The sequence below is a fragment of the Akebia trifoliata genome, chromosome 2, assembly GCF_017979445.1.
Source record: "Akebia trifoliata isolate Shusen 1 chromosome 2, ASM1797944v1, whole genome shotgun sequence".
NCBI classification, from domain to species: domain Eukaryota; kingdom Viridiplantae; phylum Streptophyta; class Magnoliopsida; order Ranunculales; family Lardizabalaceae; genus Akebia; species Akebia trifoliata.
The window spans coordinates 3,310,519-3,329,437 of record NC_141376.1 but is presented as its reverse complement, the minus strand read 5'-3'; the positions used below and the strand labels follow the sequence as shown (position 1 = coordinate 3,329,437).

General features: G+C 36.3%; 2 protein-coding genes across 3 annotated transcripts; both read right to left on the bottom strand.

The window, feature by feature from the left end:
• Positions 1 to 4,210: 4,210 nt before the first annotated feature.
• Positions 4,211 to 6,781, bottom strand: LOC147408834 (V-type proton ATPase 16 kDa proteolipid subunit-like). Its single transcript, XM_086422465.1, has 3 exons — positions 6,580 to 6,781; positions 6,164 to 6,449; positions 4,211 to 4,652 (listed from the first exon to the last, which is right to left on the bottom strand). Exons 1-3 carry the CDS (start codon positions 6,656 to 6,658, stop codon positions 4,520 to 4,522), a joined length of 498 nt encoding a protein of 165 aa, XP_086278591.1. The 5' UTR covers positions 6,659 to 6,781; the 3' UTR covers positions 4,211 to 4,519.
• A 1,070-nt stretch (positions 6,782 to 7,851) lies between these two features.
• On the bottom strand, positions 7,852 to 17,479 carry LOC147408833 (lysine-specific histone demethylase 1 homolog 3-like). Of its 2 annotated transcripts, XR_015171735.1 has the most exons (10): positions 17,321 to 17,479; positions 15,360 to 16,972; positions 14,276 to 14,417; positions 11,729 to 14,020; positions 11,533 to 11,626; positions 10,671 to 11,164; positions 9,155 to 9,850; positions 8,949 to 9,023; positions 8,185 to 8,777; positions 7,852 to 8,060 (listed from the first exon to the last, which is right to left on the bottom strand). XR_015171735.1 is itself a non-coding variant. In XM_086422449.1 (9 exons), exons 2-9 carry the CDS (start codon positions 16,904 to 16,906, stop codon positions 8,712 to 8,714), a joined length of 5,406 nt encoding a protein of 1,801 aa, XP_086278575.1. In that variant the 5' UTR covers positions 16,907 to 16,972; positions 17,321 to 17,479; the 3' UTR covers positions 7,852 to 8,711. The 2 variants fall into 2 exon arrangements, 1 of the variants encoding a protein (XP_086278575.1); XM_086422449.1 differs by having other exon boundaries at positions 7,852 to 8,777.
• Positions 17,480 to 18,919: the final 1,440 nt, after the last annotated feature.

Here is an 18,919-nt window from a genome sequence, read left to right as displayed (position 1 = left end):
GTCGACAACCGACCCCCCGAGTTGATTGCTAAATTTGCATCAGACTATCTAAATTTCTGATGAGTTTTAAAATTATAGGATGCTGTATTCTGTTTTTTTTTTTTTTTTTTTAAATTTATTAAAACACCATTAAAATAATTCAATAATACCTTGAATAAAAAAAGTCAAATTAAAATTAAAAAGAGGTGAAGTTAATATGAATCTTAATTCTTTTATAACAATCTTCAATTTCTAGTACTACTAAATTTTAATGCGTTAACATCACTCATTCCTCTATTCCCTTCTCTCAATTTTAATAATTATACAAGACATAGAAATTAGAATTTAGGAATCTTTTGTAGGTAAAACCATTTCCTTTATTTAGTAATTTGAAAAAGCCATAATTGATTGATGAGACCATGATGAAGTTAAGTTCTATTTCTCTTGACAATCCAAAAATCTCTAATTTTCACAAATTAGTCAAAAAAATTTCTTTCCAACATAATGAAGTTAAGTTCTATTTATCTTGATAATCCAAAAATCTCTAATTTTGACAAATTAGTCTCCAACATAATGAACTTTGAAAATCTAATCAAAACCACCTTCTTCGTTTTCACTTTCAACAATGTACAGTTTTTTCAACATTAATCAACACCATGAGCTGATGAATAAAGAGACCGATCCTGAAAATGAGTATTTTGAGTTTAAAAGATTCATTCATAATGGTGTCTGTTTAGAAAATTCAAATTCAAAATCATGAAAATGAGTTTTTTGAGTTTCATCCAATATCTTAATACCTAATAAAATTAAAATTATCATTAACTTGATGCCAAGAGAAATAATAATATAAAAAATGACGATAATGCAAACTCTCTCCATGTTTATCAGTCATGGCTATTACAGATGTACGCATAACATGTTTCTCTAATAATCACGCAGAAATAATTCATCCTTATCATGCGTTTCTTAAACTAAACTTCAAACCGATGACAGACTTACTTTGACTTCGGTGTTACTTATCGAGACCCTTGTTAGCAATTCAGAATACGGCAAAAATTCAAGTTCTATTTGATTTTTTATTGCAAAAATATATGGCATATGCTTCATACATGTATTATCTGTTTCAGTTCAAAAATCCAAAGACCAAAAATTCGGCCAAATGATGGTGATTATGAAATTGGTGATGTTAATGGTGAAGGTAATAATGATGGTAGTGATAATGAGGACATTGAGATTTAAAAAAAGACTAAAATCAAGAATCATCAATTTGAAAAATTCAGGTGTAATATCAAATGGGAAATATTCAGCACCAAACATTTTGGCAAAACATTTTTCAAAACAGGGGTTAAAAGTTTTGGAATGGGCTGATTTTTGGTGAGGATGATCTCTACGGTGAGGAGATCATCATCACCAAAAATCAGCTCATTCCAAAACTTCTAACCTCATCAAAAATGATTTACAAAAAATGGACAGTTCACGATTTTTCAACTTGTAAACATGGGGCTAGAAATTTTGGAATGGGCTGATTTTTGGTGAGGATGATCTCCTCACTGTAGAGATCATCCTCACCAAAAGTCAGCCCATTCCAAAACTTTTAACCCATGTAGGACAAAAATAATTGGCTAAAATGTTGGCCAAAATATTTGGTGCTGAACGGGACCCATATCAAATAAGTGTAGAGTGTAATGTCATTATTTTTTTAAAGATAAAAAGAATATTTGTCACATAAAAAGATGGATTCTTACAAAAATTTAAAGCATGGCCGCTTCAAAGTCAACTTTACATGTCACAACTTACAAGTTTATACTTTGCAACATACAACAAGTTATAGTTGCATTTTTTTCCATTAAGTTTTATAAAAATTCGTAAAGTAGGAAAAAAAACATATTTTATTCGTTTCAAACTTAAAATCCGTGAATTATTCAAAATAATTCAATGATCCAGAGAATAATACTTTCATTGGAAAAAATGAAAATTTGTGAATTTTTTAAGAATTTACTGGAAGATTGCTAACAAGGATCGAGACCAACTAAAAAAACGTGGCTGTTATTCTAAAGTTTTCAAAATTACACAATTTACCTTAAAACGTGATATTACAAACAATCAAATAGCAAAATGAATCACTAGGTTTAACTGTTCATAGAATCAGAATGGACAATCCAGATTTATTTTTCCCTAAATATATTTAAATGGTCTGTTAGACATAACAAGTGAACTGTCGGATTAAATACAAATGAACGGTCTCTGATCACAATGAAATCAACAAAACCACAAGTTCTTCAACAGCCACGTCAGCAATGTTTGAAACAATGTGAATTTCAACGTTACTTCCTTTTTTTTATTCTTTTAAGAGTTTGGGAAACCAAACATTTTGATTTGCCGGTTGAGACGCATTTCACAATTCACATTCAAATTACATTACATGAAATACGACAAACTTTCTAAAATTTTAGGCGTTCGGAGACTACCAATTTTATTTAGTTGTTCCTGACCACAATAATTTATTTATTCTATAAATGAAAAAAATATGCTTTTTTGATGGTGGATCACGCTTTTCCCCTACTTTCAAGATCGGCAAGAAGGCTTTCTCCAATTTGTGTTTTCGGACAGTGGGTATTGAGATGTCCTTATTTTTGGTAATTTCAAGATATTTCTGCTATTGGCACTTATGATTTTAAAATTTGGTTTCGTGTCTCATCTCGTCCATGCCAGATTTCGAGTCATCTCGAATGAGGTTTTTTGATATTTCTTATATGTTTCATTCAAAAAAATGAAAAATGAACATGGGGTTCTACATCTCATTCCGAAATTTGACTCGTCTGTCCATCTTATTTATCACACCCCAATTAAAAATTAAAACACTCTTCAAACATTACAAAGGTTTAACTCAAATTATAATTTCAATTCTCCACATTTTCAATAATTTTTAACAACTATAAAATAATATATGATCAATTTTTCTTGATTTTTTTCGAATTAGTTGGGTTCTTCCTCATAAGTTCCCCTCTCAGTTAACAGAATGGGTCAGAAATGATTTTCAACCTAAAAAAAAACTCTTGTAAGCTATGCTTCCATCAACGATTACTTGGGGGGGTGTGGAACAAGAGAAATAACAGAGTGTTCAACAATAAAGTTAGAAATTCTCATGCAAGTTATTTGGAGATCTTGGGTTTCTTATATCTCTGGTCAAAACAACACATAGAGTTTGTGAGATTGTAATCTTTGATGTTTTAATTCTCTTATTTTGTCGCTCTTCGTGAGATTTCCTCGATCTATTTGTACTTTGTTCCCCCCTTCTTTTTCAATATATTATACTTCTCAAAATAATAATAATAATAATAAATTTTAACAACAATGATTAAAACAACTCCAAGGAAAAATTTCATTTTGATGTTCCATAATGGAAGATGCGGGTATTATGAATCAATTTTTGGATGTTCAAGGTGTCTGCATTTCAACCCTATCTTCTAAAATGGTGATCCATAAATATTAAATTTTTTTTTTCTAATTCAATCTAATGAAAATCCCACCCAACAGTCAAAAAAAAAAAAAAAAAATTGGAGCTAAAAATAGAACCACCCCACCTCTCTTCCATTTTGGAGTTTGAAAATTTAAAATTCCAAAGTAAAAGAGATTTTAAAAGACTGCGTTTGGGACCCTCTAATGAATTATACACACCAAAAGAACAGTTGAAGGAAATGGAAGAGATTTTAGTACACATCGGAATTCTTCTTAGGCTCATAAAATCCCAAACCCGGAAAACAGAAATACAACAAAAATAAATAAAATAAAAGAGTTTCTATTGGCACCCCAACTTTTACTTAATTCTCAATTATTCATCTATTTTCTTTACATTTACTTGGGCTGTAATAAGTAAAAGTTGGAGTGCCAATAGCGGCTCTCTATTTTTTGGATTGTGTTGACTCAATATTTAGTAGTCTTTGTATTTTATATATTTTTATTTCTATTTAATACGCATCCTTACAAATATAAGGAATGAAATAGATATTTATATTTGACACGTCTCGTTCAACAATGAGAAAAATGAAGGTTTTAAATATTGTCTAATACATTGCCTTGCCTATCCGTCTCATTGCTGTATGATACCAAGACGTAGCGGACGAGTCATCTCGGTCTTGGACGAGATTTAAAACCATGCCTGTAACACTCAGGTAAACACAAGCTTAAGGTGAATATTCTAAGAATCATACCCAATTGAAGAGGGGAGAAGGAACCAAAAAGGATTAAACATACAAGCGCACTAAGCTCCATAGTGACAGTTTCCGCACCACCTAGAACTTAAATATGTAAAATATAAGCAACACAAGTCCAAACCGAAAACAGCATCTTAAGTTTTATTTTGGAGTGAATCTCAATCCTAATTCTACAACTCGCACAGAACCACCACCCTCGCTGAGGGTGATGGAATAATTGCGTTCAGAATGAAGCACACTGCAAGTTCTGGACTCCAATTACTGAACTCAAGAAGAATTGAAGACAAAAGGCTTTGGACATAAGACCAGTGGAAGCAGCACTTTTCTTAGTCGGCTCTGGATTGACCAGCTCGGGACGACAGGATGATACCCACGATAAGGCCATACAAGGCCAGCGCTTCAGCAAAGATGAGGATGAGAATCATACCAACAAAGAGCTTTGGCTGCTGAGCATTCGCTCTGCAAAATATAATCCAACAATCAGAAAGTTTTATCCTCAAAATTGTGAAATTATAATATGGAATCACAGGAAACAATTGGAAAACAAGCACAGGCGTTTGACAATTCAAGCAAACTTCACCTAGAGCTGGTTCTAGGACAAAATTGACAAGTTAGATGGGAAAGCATGAAATTTTTCCTAGACCATGAAGGCATTTTTTCTTCTTCTTTTTATAGGTAATGCAAATTAATTAGAAAAAAAGAGAACTATAAATAGGAGGAGTTTCAAAAACCTATCCAAGAAAAGGAAAAAAAAAATCAAGTAAAAGCAACACAACAAGAAGAATAAAGCCCACAAAAGCCAAGGAAAAAATAACAACGATACAGATCCCATGACTCCGTAGAAACTAGAATCTCACCTAAATAATAAATCCTCAAGAAAGTAACCCCAAACCTCTTGCATGAAAGGGGGGAGAAAAAAAAGGTAGCAGCAGACCCATAATGTTGATGATGAGGCACATCGGCATTTTACCAATACAATGATTAAAAAACGAAAATAACTTAATAGATATAACAGATCCATAATGATCATTGGCCCTTAACTTAGAATCATTGTTAAATAAGGGTTCATTGACCCAACGAATATGAATGTTTGGTTCCACAAATGGTAAATGTACAAACAACCTGATTAAATGAGATTCACTTTGCAATAAAAAATTAGAGACCAATAACAAAAAAAAATTTATTAGAATGCGATAATTTAATTATCCTTTTCGTGTCCAACGTTATTAAAAAGTCAGTCATGGGTACACTAACATGGGAGACAAAACTATCTCGTTGACACCCCTAGAGCACAACTGACGGAGGAGAAAACTGAACCCAGACAGCATATTTGTAGGCACACAAATAAACCAAAAGAAAATCTTCTATTGCATATCCTCTCTTTGCCAATTAGTGTGGATTCTAAAAAAGACAACCACATAATCTTCAAAGACCAAAAGCACAATCTCAATTGAAAACAACTGATGTGTGACAATAATTCCAAGAGAACAAGCCAAATACTTGCAGATTAATTAAGGTCTTACCATGGCAGACAGATGGAAAGGCATCAAAAGTATAACAAGAGCATAAAATTAGACAGAAAAAGGTCAAATCCTCTAGGAAGCAAGGCAACTAAAGGAACTTGGATCCAAGCAAAAAAGAGCGGAAAATGATCAAGCATATCCATGCTAGCAAATCTCAAATATTAAACAATTCAAGTAGAAACAAACACAAAACTAAAACCCATTAATGGCTCGAAACAAAGGTGAAATATCCAAATTCAAGGATAATCAAATATAGTAAATTAGACATATTAAAAACATAACCCAATATCATGCGCAAAAATCAACAATCGAAGTGTCCAAAACTCAAATTGAAACAGAACAAATAACCATAGATCTATCCAACACTAGATCTCACTTTCCCTAAGACAATTATTAAACAAATGAACAACACAATAGAGGTATCAAACGATGCCAATCAAATATTACCTAACACCGGCATCACCAACTATGCCAATCGCCATTCCAGCAGAAAGCCCAGCGAGACCACAGGAGAGACCAGATGAAAGGTGAGCATAACCATCAAAAAGGTAGTAAGATTTGGCTTTAGGGTTAATTCCAGTACTGATGATAACAGCGATAATCAATCCATAAATACCCAAAACTCCAGCCATAACGACTGGAACAATCGATTTCATCACCAACTCTGGCCTCATCACACCCATTGAGGCCACACCAACACCGCTCTTCGCTGTTCCATAAGCAGCTCCCATACCTGAAACATCACCAACGAAAACCCTAGATTCATATTAAAAACCCTAGAAAATCCAATCGAATCGATTTCTATACAATACCAGGAATCAATAAAAGAAGATTGAAGTGATCTAGGGTTAGGGTTTGATTACATGAGAAAACTAGGGCAGCTGCGGCACCAAGGAAACCGAAGAATGGAGCTGTTTCATCACCGCTGAACGCCGTAGACATTTTTCGAGTGTAAATTTACAGAGACTTCGATCGGATCTGAGATTTCTTGCTTTGCAGAGAGATTTGGAGACTTCAATCGGATCTCTCTCTCTCTCTCTCTGTATGGAAAAAATCACATTGCACATTTTATAATCACACAACTATTACCCTCGACGTGGCTTTTGGTGGTTGTATGGTGTATGGGCTTTAATGGGTAACTTTACATGGGTCAAATTACGTTGTACATCCCACTTATGTCGTAAAAGTCATAAAAAAAAAAATAGTTTGCACGCTTTTAATGGGCTAAGAAGGCCTGTTAGACGCCCAAATTGTGATTGGCATAAGTTTCAAGCTTTATGAATTTAATTACATTTTTTTAATAATTTATTTCTGATTTACAATGGAACAGTGGTTCCCACTTAGTTCACTGATTAACTCATGTTTATTTATTTTTTATTCTTTTACAGAACCCATAAACTCTAATTATAACTTTATTGGTCATTAACTAAGATATATGCTATCATGTAAATAGATTTTTTTTTATTAGGTATATAAAATACAATATTATATCGTATATATTACCCGTGATAAATTGACACGGCAAAATGTACCCAATCTATACGTAGCTGATGTGGCAAGGGTACAGAACCATAGATCTTTTTCTTCGGGATCCACAAGGAATAAGATCAACAATTTTGTGCCCTTGCCACATACAAATCGCGTATGTTTTGACACATCGATTTATCATTAGTCTTATAATATAAGATACATGTCATTGAGTCACTTTTCTTTGGCATACAGTTCTGAACTGGGTCTATTTGTGCGCATCCACAGTTTTGGCATTAAGGTATACATATTATTAATATTAACTTGTTTATTTTCAATATATTTCCATATATCTGTTGATATAAAATCCTACCATTAATATATGGGAAATGTTCAACACCCTAAGCTTTACCCTACCCTTTAAGTTTTGTCCTACACGGGTTAGAAGTTTTGGAATGGGCCGATTTTTGGTGAGGATGATATTTGGTGAGGATGATATAGAGATCATCCTCACCAAAAATCGGCCCATTCCAAAACTTCTAACCCATGTAGGACAAAACACGTTTGTTAAAGTGTAGGGTAAAGCTTAGGGTGTTGAACATTTCCCTTAATATATTGTATTAATCACAAATACAGATCAATATGCCAAAAATTTGACCATCCATGCAAATCTGAAAAAAAAATATATACCTTAAAATCTTTAAATTGTTTACACCAATGAAACAAGATGCCTACAACACTAAAAATGATTCTCTGAATGGATTGCTCCTTTCTTTGGAAGATTCGTTCATTCATTTCTTCCCATAAGCCCCAACAAACGGCTGCTGTTAATGTAGTCAGAAGTACGACGCTTAATCTGCTGTCAATGCAGTTGACACTATGAATTTGAAGAAGAAGAAGAAGAAAGAATATGTTACATTGATTTGTTGATGTCAAAAACAATTCAGGCCTGTACAAAAATTAAAGGAAAGAGAACGCAAAATGCTGATCTAGTATCTCACCAATGGGAATCTCTGAACAAAAATAAATGGAGGGAGGAGAGGGTTGATCTTGTGGCGTCAAGAATAAAACCGGAGGTTGACAGAAATAAAATGATGCCGACTATCTGATTTCGCCTTAAAATTTAGCTGAGACGGGTGTTTTTCAACCAGATGAACAATATTCCAGCATTTTCTTTGGACCTATTTGCAATGAAGATCCCAATGCAAACATTTTCATAGCAGCCCGCATCCGATGTGACTTCTCTTAAGAATAACTTGTACCAAGAAGCCATATACAGCTTTAGAATGTCACCAACATGAATGTCCCACCACTACAGCTTGAACACATTCACTACTAACAAGGAATCGGCTGTTTACCCACTTGTGAACTTCCACCAAACCGTCACCCGACTGTAATGGATTGTTTCCCAACGCCTGGTTCAATCAATGGAAGGAACTATTGCAGGGACAGTCAAGGTGCCAATGTCTGTATGTTTAATACAGGACAGCAAAAAAGCAACGGGCATCGCCAATAATCCTGATAAGTATCAAGGTTTAACAACTGGGTTCATTGCCATATGCTTCTCAATCAACTTGTCCACAAAAGCACGAATCTGCTATGACATACAGTCAAGGTTTCCATACAGAGAAAACTAGTTAAACTTTTTTAATGAAAAGTTATAAACCACCAAGTACAAAATAGTATTTAGTATGGAAAGTCGACAGAAACATAGACAATCTCATTTAAAATTCAAAATAATCATGGAAATAGATTGAGTACAGACCTTATTCTTCCGCTTGAAGTCAAGAAACTCGGGAGGATTCATCGCTTTCTCTGCATCTGTGGTCTGCTCCATGACCTGATATAACCGGAACAAAAGAAAAACAGAAGAAGGTAACAGTTGAGACCGCCTGCTTCGCCAAACCAAAGCAAGTTATAATCATATGGCTAATGGGTATGTAAAGTGGCATGAACAGAATCAGAACATACCTTAGTCGCACTTTTCTTCATTATTGACTTGTATCCTCCTTTATCAATCTTCCTAGCTTTATACAGAGGCATGAGCAACAATCCCACATAATCCACAACGGCCCTTTTAATCCGATCAGCTCCTTTTGGTTGATTTCCAATCGACACTGTGTTTTCTGCAGCTTGTGAAGCGGAGCTTTCCTCTTCCCGTCTCTCATACTTCCTGGTCAGTTGTTTTGAAGTCGTGTTTGAATCCTCCACATCCATTAAGTGCATTACTGGATAGTAGAAATCAGGATCAGCTGCTGCCGCTTGGGATTGCCATCTCTCTATGGCATGATAGTCCTTCACCCCTCCACTTCCGGGACTGTCAACCCATGCTTTTGTTAATATATCATCAGTGGCCGCGCTTTCTCCTGAATGCTCTCTGAGGTTGTTTGCAGCCTCATTTGAGTAGCTTTGCTGCATGTAATTATCACTTGACATTCTTGAATTGTCAGGGTTGGCGGATGCGGCAGGAAAATCAACAGACCAATTCCTAACCTTGCAATTCCTGGAGTCTATTTCGGAAATACAATCTTGCCTTCCCGAAATACCTCCTAACCACCTTCTTCGATGATTGGACTCGTCCATTTGTGCATACTGCTCTCGTCTGGCAAATTTGTGAAATGATGGTATCTTGGGAAGCTCAGGTAATGTTTCTGATGATGCGAATGCCTTCAGGAAATAAACACCAATGTCTTAAATATCAATCCAACCACAAAACATTCAGAAGAAAAGACAATTGTTGGGAGGGAGGACAATTATAGAGGAATTAAGAACCAAACAATATACTGTTTATGGTACATTGTTTCTAACATACATTGTATAAATAAAATGAAAGTGGCACATACACGCAAGGAATCAGGCGCAACAAGAAAATCTCGGAGTAAAAATGAACAATCAGATGACACCCATTATCCGATCTAAAGCATTCTTTTAGACACTAAAAAGGATCAAAGAATTTTCCAAAAGAGATCTATAAATATGAAGTTGAAATCATCTGTTAGGCTGTTACTTGACCTATTTGTCATGGTTTAATAGCAACCATTATATGATAATATCAACAGTTTCCAGTCATAACCCATCTAGTTATATGTTACAAAATTCCCCTAACATAATTGCCATTATTAATTCTTGTGGTTATCCTGCTGTTTTAGGATTTATATAAAACCAATTTATTCTTATTCTATTAGTCTACTTTTCCTTGAGAACAATATACCAAAGGATCATTTAAAAAAAATATATTAAAGTAGTGAAAAATTATAGAACCCACTGTTGCTATAAGAGACATCATAACAGTGAATAACAAGATCTACCATGTTTGCCCTTCTCATTTTAAAGCTTTGATTTCCTATGTTAGGGACCAATAAATGGTTGTTACAAGCATCCATAAGCATGCCATGTATCCTGATATTCCATTAATATATGGTAATTACCATAATATTTCTCAAACATAAATATGTGATTATGTTTATGGTTCTAAAGAAAGACAAACCTCCGTGACTGCAAGAGCAGCAGCACGTGCTGTTTCGGCAGCAACAAAAGCAGCAGGAGCTTCTTTAGACATGGCAACATTCTTGTCCTCCAACTTAGAAGCCTCACTCTGTGCAACAACAGGGTCGCATAATGAATTTGCCTCAGATTTCGGGTCAATAACAGTTTCCAACTTGACCGGATTGCAGTTTGCTTGCTTATGGTTTGCATCTAATGGTGAACTCTTTTGAGGGAAAGACGGAACCTGCACATTTCCGCCATCATATGTTGGACCAAAATTTGTTCTTAATGGCTTTTCCGAGGTTAGGACGACTCTAGAAGATTTGCTCTTTGATGAATCTGATACATTTGATTGCCTCAGTAATTTCAAGCCACCATTAGCAGCTTTTTCCTTCCGAAATACTTCAATCCACATGCTGACCAACTGGCTTGCCACAGCACGAATATCACGGCTAGTATGCATACAGACTTTCTCCTTTACTGTCCTCCCTATACCTACACCAACAGGAATAGTGTAAGAAAGGCTCTTGAAAAAACCGTTGATTTGATGGACATCAGTAAGTCAAGAATCGACTCTCTGGCCAATTGGATAATAGTGTGAGTAAAAAAATCAGAAGTGCATTTTCAGAATATGCAAATAAAAGATTCTTCACACCCTACAATTGACTTCATGACATTTAAAAAGCCGTGCAGCCACACAAAAAGCCATGAAAAATAAGCAAAAAAAACTCGTCCAGAGAAGATGATAGGGCATCGAAACAAAATTACCAATTGTTCTTGAACAACTTGACATGCTAACAAGATTCATGGTTTTGAATGTACGGGAAAAAAAGCAGCAGCCAAAAACAAAAAGAGATGGATACCTGATGCACGGACAGCAAGTAGATTGGTCGACACTAGCACAAGGAGACGAACACAATGACGCAAGAGTTGAGTCCCATCCTTCCCCATTGAATCCTGTTTTAAAGTGGATACTAGTGAGGAGACCATGTGCAAGGCTGTTACTAACATAATTAAACTACATATTAAAAAAAAATTAAAAAAAGATCAAATAAGTACCCGTATCCATGAATTGAGTGTGCCAAGTCCTTCTTTGGTTCCGGCAAAAGACTTCAAAGCGTCAACAGGAAGATTCAGTAACTCTTTAGCCAGATGTAGCCGACCTGCAGTAGTCTTGGCATTATGGAACATATCCCGTAGTAAAGCCTCTTTGGTCAACACGTGATCCCCATCCAAGGAGTTCTTGTGGAGCACATTTGAGAGTTCAACCGCATCAAGTCTCTTAATAATGTCCCTAACTTCATTCCTTTCACTGTCCAACTGTCTCTGTGCAGCCTCCATTGCCTCCACTTCAGCTGTATAATCAATGCCTGTACTCAATATGTCAATTATACGAACTGCCTCTCGGAGGCCACTCATCATTGCACCACCAACTGTGTCCGGATGCTCCTTGCAGGTAGCTTCACCAGCAAAAAATAAACAGTTCTCCACAGGCCTCCCGAGGATATCATAGTCCTCCCCTGACGCTCCCACAGCAATATATGAGTACGCTCCCCGGCTGAAAGGATCATTTCCCCAATTTGTCACAACCGACGCAACTGGGTCAGATACAAAAGCATCCCCAAAAAGTTTACGGAGAACCCTTAGGGCATGATTTACATGATCAGCTGCGCTCATACTTTGGCCCTCTAGGGCTGCCTTACCAACCACTAGTGCTATGAGAACAGGAGCTCCCACCATTTTCTTGACGTTCCAGAACATAAAGCATCGGCCTCTCCAGTCAGTTTCCTCTGCAGTCACTCCAAAGTAGTCCACTGAATCATCCCAAAACACGTTTGGAAATTCCAAGACTACTTTATTCAGAATGCCAAAACCAAGTTGACAGATAGAAGAACGTTTCCATTCTGGAAGAGCCGGAGAAAATTTTATGGTATCTGCCTTTAGGCACCCAAGTGGCACTGTGATAAGAACAGCATCTCCAACAAATTCACTACCATTTGACGTGGAAACTTTGACTCTGTTCTGCCGTTCTCCTGTTTCTCCGGAGTCCCCCGTGACATAGGAGATTTCTGTGACCACATGGTTCAAGTTAATACAGAGCCCCTTTCCTAAAGATTCCACCACAGTGCTATAACCACCTTTAATCATACAATGGGCTCCTCCAAATCCTCCATAAGCATCATCCTGATTCCAATAAGGAAGAGAGACCTCCTTAAGCGGAGCAGCACAACCATATTCCAAGTTTGTGAAGTGCCAATCCATCACTCTCCTCTCAAGAGGACTCAAAATCTCCTCAGAACTAATCCTATTGGGGACCTTCTTATAAAGACCATTTGATCCAGTATCCAATTCAAATTCTTCAGTATCTGAAATCAACCGAGCCATACTGCGCCTCTTCAATGCAAATTCTAACCCATCCTCAAGAGACATTTGCTTTGCACATTCACCCTTCTGTGCAACAAGTACCACCATGTCATCAAGGAGACTGTTAAACTCAGCTTCCAATGCCTCGTCCAAATCAGCTGGAACTTTCTTACAGGTCACAGTATCATAGAGAGGGCAATCGCTGTTTAAAATGGTTAGTTCAAGGCCTAACTGAGCACAAACCAAAGAAGAAGGATCTGGTCTTCTTTCAGTTGCAACATCGGCCTCCACACCCGTAATAATGCTGGCACCAAGATCCACGGGAACAGAAAGAGATGAACGATCGGTATGTACACGACCCCCCAACCTATTCCGAGCCTCCAGCACCGTGGCAGAAAATCCCTGGCGCTGCAAATGACGAGCTGCAGTTAAGCCAGCAGGACCAGCTCCTATGACAATGATTCTTTTCTGAACTTTCAAATCACATTGTGTATAACCATTCCCTTCAACAGGATCGATTACAGCGTATTGAATCCCATATGGGTTTTTTATCTGCTCTGGATCTAAGACAGAATCTTCTCCACGGTCCACTACTTCGCTAGATGGATTAGTGACCAAAACATCCAAATTAGTAATTCTGTTTGGCAGTTTTGCATCAATCCCACTGTTTTCTTGCTTATTATCAACAAGGCATTTGTCAGAATCTGACAAATCAGATAACTCTGATCCTGTGTTTGGCACAAGTTTCTTGTTTTCTGTGGCTTCGGATACTGGTTTTCTATCATTGAAGAAGATATCATTTTTTACCTCAGAGAGGTTTTCAGAACTCTTAACTTGACCAAGGATGAAAGTGGCTCCAGCCTCTGAATCAGCAACCAGGGACAGACAATTTTCCTCAGTAGTGCTTACTTTAGAAAGTTCACAGTAGGCCTTGGCATTAGGTTCTGCTTTCTCCTTCTCAGAAGCAATGCCAACATTTATATAACCCTGTTGAAAATTTGAAGGACGGTAAGGGATAAGGGATTGGAAAATTGGGGGGGTGGGAATAAAGAAGGATAATCAATTCCCTCATAAAAGAAGAACATGTTCAATAATCTGAGGTCGCTGAAAGACTAATCTAAGCGCAAGAAAAGATCAGTGTAGAAAAATAACTTTGACAGGAAAACACCCATAAAACAAAAGAGGAAAAAGCAAAGAATCCAAATCAATATTTGTGTACTAATCTTAAAATAGAAAACTTACATTGCGGTCAAGAAACGCATAAATCTGCCGAATGAGCGATGCTCGTGGTGGTTCATCGTCAGAAGGAGCATTGCTGACTCCACAGTCTAAAAGAGGCAAGAGACGGCTCACGTCCTTACTCCAAAGGCCTAAGATCAGATTCCTACATAGCAGAAAAATAAATTCCAAGGAAGTTCGGCTTACTCTGTTGGTCTCCAAGCAGGCAAGTCAATGATTTATAAAATTAAGACCAGAAAGAGTCCATATTCCCTGAAATTTGTGAATCCATTCTTCATACAAGCTACAACTTCTTGGAGAAGACATGTTTGAACACATTGAAACATCATTTTTTTGTTTTGTTTTGTTGTTATTACTATTATTATTAACAAAAGATATAAAATCAAAAGAAAGGTTTTGAGAAGACCTACCTATAATCCAGATCATAACAAAAACAAAAGAGTGAGCAACACGAAAAAATATGAAAGGAACAAAGAACAAGGTCCCAATTAAAAAGAAAAACTACAACAACAACAAAAAAAAAAATCCTTAAAGTATGAAATTGCTTGAGTTAGTATAACATTATTATCCCCATAATGCTAATAATCACTAGTGAATGTTGAGTTGGTAATCGTCCTCTTCCAATGCAGTTCCATAGCTTGTATAGTTGTATTCCATGTCTACTAAAAAAAGGATGCGAGTTATCAATTTTATGGTTCATGCTGGGGAAGGAGTGCCTTTGGATTTCGATTTTAGGAGAGATTTCAATGTCTGGAGGATCCAATTTATCGCACCAAACTGGTCTCTCTGGCTCCTATGTCTCCTTGTTTTTTGCAACAAGACGTGTCATGAGTTTTAAGGTATATTTTTTGAGAACTTTTTGTTCAAGTTGGATCTCATTTGTGCAGAATAAGGTCATAATTGGTAATTTAAGCCTGAACTTAGTCAGCTCCCCTTGAATTCTTTTTAAGAGAATAAACTTATACATGTCTAAAAAGAATAAAAAATTATCTATACCAGGAAAATTGAAGATGCAAAAAAAAAAAAAACAAACAAGAATGCAGGCAAATGTACAACTGCAAACAGGTTCATGGTTTCAGAAGCAAACCTGCATTTCAGGTACTCTTGAAGCCCACCTCTGCGCCTTAAGATCTCCTTGAATCTAATTTTCTCAACAGGGCCAGCAGCACTTGCTTTCAGTCCAGCTGTTACTGCCGCTGCCCCACCATTATCAGCCTCTACAACCATATTTATGGGGTAATCAAATTTGTCTTTCAATCTAGAAGGTCGATCTCCAACAACAAAGCGGTCATTTTCAAAAATCCCATTCTCATGCATAAGAAAATCCCAATCAGAATCCCCTTCATATGCCATGTCCCCAAGCCTATGCTTTTTAACCTTGCGAGCTTTATTCATTGCCGATAGTTTAATTTCCTTGTTTTCAATATTAATTGCTTTTTCTGCATCTTCAGGATAAGTTTCTTTTGGATTCAAGGTTACAGAGTGAGAAAAAGTTGCCTCTACTTCTTCAACAAAGAGAGGAACTTGATTTGAAACAGATGCCGCTTTTAAAGCATCAATTTTTGAGGTGATTGAGTGCATTGGAAGTCGTTCACAAGAAAATTGATTGGAGGCATCAATAGTGGCTGTTGATTCCTCCTTTAGCTTCTTGGGAGAATAACAATCAGATATTTTAACTACATCTGAAGGCAGAGAAACCAAATGTGACCCATCATTTTCAGAAATCTTAATTTCCTGCCCTTTGGAACACTGCTTTAACCCATTCTTGAACTTTTGTGTTTCTTCTGTGAGCTTTTCAATGGAAGCAGAGCAGGACTCCTGGACCTGTTGAGAAAGCAAATCCTTGGAAGCTCCATCACAAGTTTCATTCAACCCATTATGGGTCACCACTATGGGTTCCTCAGGAATTTCGGTCTGTCTGTCAAATTCATCGTGTGGTGTTGCAGACTTCTCTCTTGAATTTGTAATAGAACCCACACGAGATCTTGGAAGAGGTGACTTCCGAACAAACGCAGAAAGCGAAGAGTCCATATTTTCATCCAAAGAGTTATTAGAGCTTTCCCCAACTGAAAACACCCTCTCCTTCTGTTTCTGCATGGGCGTTCCAATAGATCTTCGAACACCAGACCCACAAGAACGTCGATCTGATCCATTATCGAAGTCAGTGTGACCCTCCATCTTCTTTGGCAACACATCAAGCCCAGATCTCTTACCTCGGTCTTTCGCCCTATCTTTTAATGCCCAATCGGAAAGCAAATCTGAGCCATCACCACCGCAAATTGGACTTTCCTCCACCTTCTTTAACTGCAACTCCGCCGCATTCAACACAGAACCCTTTCCCTTTCTTGTAACAGATCCACCATCTTTACCAATCCTAGGAGCTTTCAACTTCTTTCTCAAACTGGCTAAGGTATCGTCCATCTCGCCCGAATCCTCATCTTTAACCATCAAATTTTCTGCCCTAACTTCGACCCTTTCAACCTTACCATCATCTAATCTAGACTTAACCCTTTTAGGGTTCTTTCTCTTCAACTTGAACAGAGACCCTATAGGTTCGTCATCATCAGAATTAGCGTGAATTTTAATTGGTTTTCTCCTCTTATTAAAACCAGACTTCTTATCTTCCTCATCCATCTTCGCATCGTCTGCCCTAGGTTTTGATGAAACAACTGCGCTACTAACCTAATTCAGCATTACTATCTGATTCAACATGTAAAGTTTCAAGCTTTAAGCTGATTGATAACGCAAACCTTCACTACCAAACAAATAAACCCCATCGTTCTTTGAAAATACAAAAACAATTTTTTTTTTTAAAGAACGAAATTCATTCAAATAAAAACAAGAAAGACAGTATCTTTCATGAAAATAAATTAATAAGCAAAATTTTCTCAAAAAACTAATCCTCTTAATCACAGGTTTTTCATGCAAAGTGCTCCTGAGGATTTCACTTCTACTGCTCTACATCGAGTTTAATAACATTTCTTTTTTATAAAAATTGGGGGAAGCGTAAAGTATAATTTTAAGAAGAAGGATTGCGAAGAACTGTACCTGGCTAACTGTGTTTGAAGCTCTGGTCTGGCCTTGTTAATGGAAGTATCGAAGTCAGGGATGCGCACGTTAGAGTCTTAGAACTGTTGTTGGGCACTTGGGCCGTTTTATTCTGAATAATGCGCGCAAAAGCGAACGTTTAAGATAGGCTTGGACTTATTTTGCACAAAGGAAAAGACATAAATTTAGAATGCGCAATGTTAAAGGCACCCCCAATTACTACCAAGGGCACCCCTATCATAACCAAATTTTTTGTCATACATGAGTTAAAAGTTTTATAATAAGATGATTTTTTGTGAGAATGATGTCTATAGTGAGGAGATCGTCCTCACCTAAAATCATCCCATTCCGAAACTTCTCTTACAAAAAAAATGGATGATTTACAATTCTTAAACTTATTTTGATGAGGTTAGAAGTTTTGAAATTTACTGATTTTTTTTTGGAATGATCTCCTCACCATAGAGATCATCATCACAAAAAATCAATTCATTCCGAAACTTTTAACTTATATAAGAGAACAATTTGACTATGATATGGGATTACCATTATTATTACGTGGGGTGCCTTTAACATTACTCATTTAGAATTTCAAGGAAATCCACATCTATGTGTATATCACTTCTAAAAATGAGATAAATTAAGGCCTTAGATCATCTGCAATGGCAATGTTATATTTGCCTTTTTCGATTCCATTTTTTGATATAATAAAGTGAAAAAATGTCATATTTGACACATATATCTCCAATGCTTCATAAAATGATATTGATGTGTTTTAGATAGTAATTTAATAAATTAATAATAATCTAAAATAACACTTTTTTATGTTTTGAATGGTAATTTGGTAGAAAAGAATAAGACTCATGATAAACTAAAGTGATTGACGTGGCATGTGCACATAACCAAATATCTTTTCTTCGAGATACACAATAAAAAAGATATGTGACTCTGTGCACATGCCACGTCAACCGCATTATCACTACGTCCATTTTAGTGTGTCAATTAATCATTTGTCTAAAATATATTTTTTCAACACAAAAGCCACTTTAACAATAATGTTGAAGTCACCTCAAGATTGTACCTCATATCGCACATCCCAACGTGAAAGTGTGTAGGACATAGATGCTTTTCGACACGTATCTTGATGAAAAACATTTATGGTGCCTACACACTTTCACTTCAGGATGTGCGATAGGAGGTACAATCTTGAGGTCACTCCAGTACGATTCTTACTTTTCATATATTCTATTTTTGAGAGATCATATTGTACTTGCATTGAGATGTCGTTGGAGATGCTCTTAGATAACAAGACTCAAGTAAGTAAAAGTATGTGATCCCAAGGAGTACTATATTGGACTTTATCCCATGATTACAAAGTTGAGGTTGCAGTATGTCAACCAACTATGAGTCTAAGACCAAATATAGATCAGATCTTATTTAAATAAATCTTTTCTATTGTCTTGAAATTTTCAAATGAATAATTTTGTAGACTTCACCATCTCTTAACACTAATGAACTAAATTGAATGTATCGATAAACAAGTGTAGATCAGAAATTCACATTGGATTAAGTGGCAAACACAACGTACACTCTCAATTTTGG

What these genes read in the sequence shown, in the direction of transcription:
- LOC147408834 (XM_086422465.1), bottom strand. Translation starts at nt 6,658, where the DNA reads ATGTCTACGGCGTTCAGCGGTGATGAAACAGCTCCATTCTTCGGTTTC. An exon ending in AGCTGCCCTAGTTTTCTCAT is followed by an intron (nt 6,450 to 6,579) that starts GTAATCAAACCC and finishes GTGATGTTTCAG; the next exon opens with GTATGGGAGCTGCTTATGGA. An exon ending in GTTGGTGATGCCGGTGTTAG is followed by an intron (nt 4,653 to 6,163) that starts GTAATATTTGAT and finishes TATATTTTGCAG; the next exon opens with AGCGAATGCTCAGCAGCCAA.
- LOC147408833 (XM_086422449.1), bottom strand. Translation starts at nt 16,906, where the DNA reads ATGGATGAGGAAGATAAGAAGTCTGGTTTTAATAAGAGGAGAAAACCA. An exon ending in ATGCGTTTCTTGACCGCAAT is followed by an intron (nt 14,021 to 14,275) that starts GTAAGTTTTCTA and finishes AATTTTCAACAG; the next exon opens with GGTTATATAAATGTTGGCAT. An exon ending in CACTCAATTCATGGATACGG is followed by an intron (nt 11,627 to 11,728) that starts GTACTTATTTGA and finishes ACTTTAAAACAG; the next exon opens with GATTCAATGGGGAAGGATGG.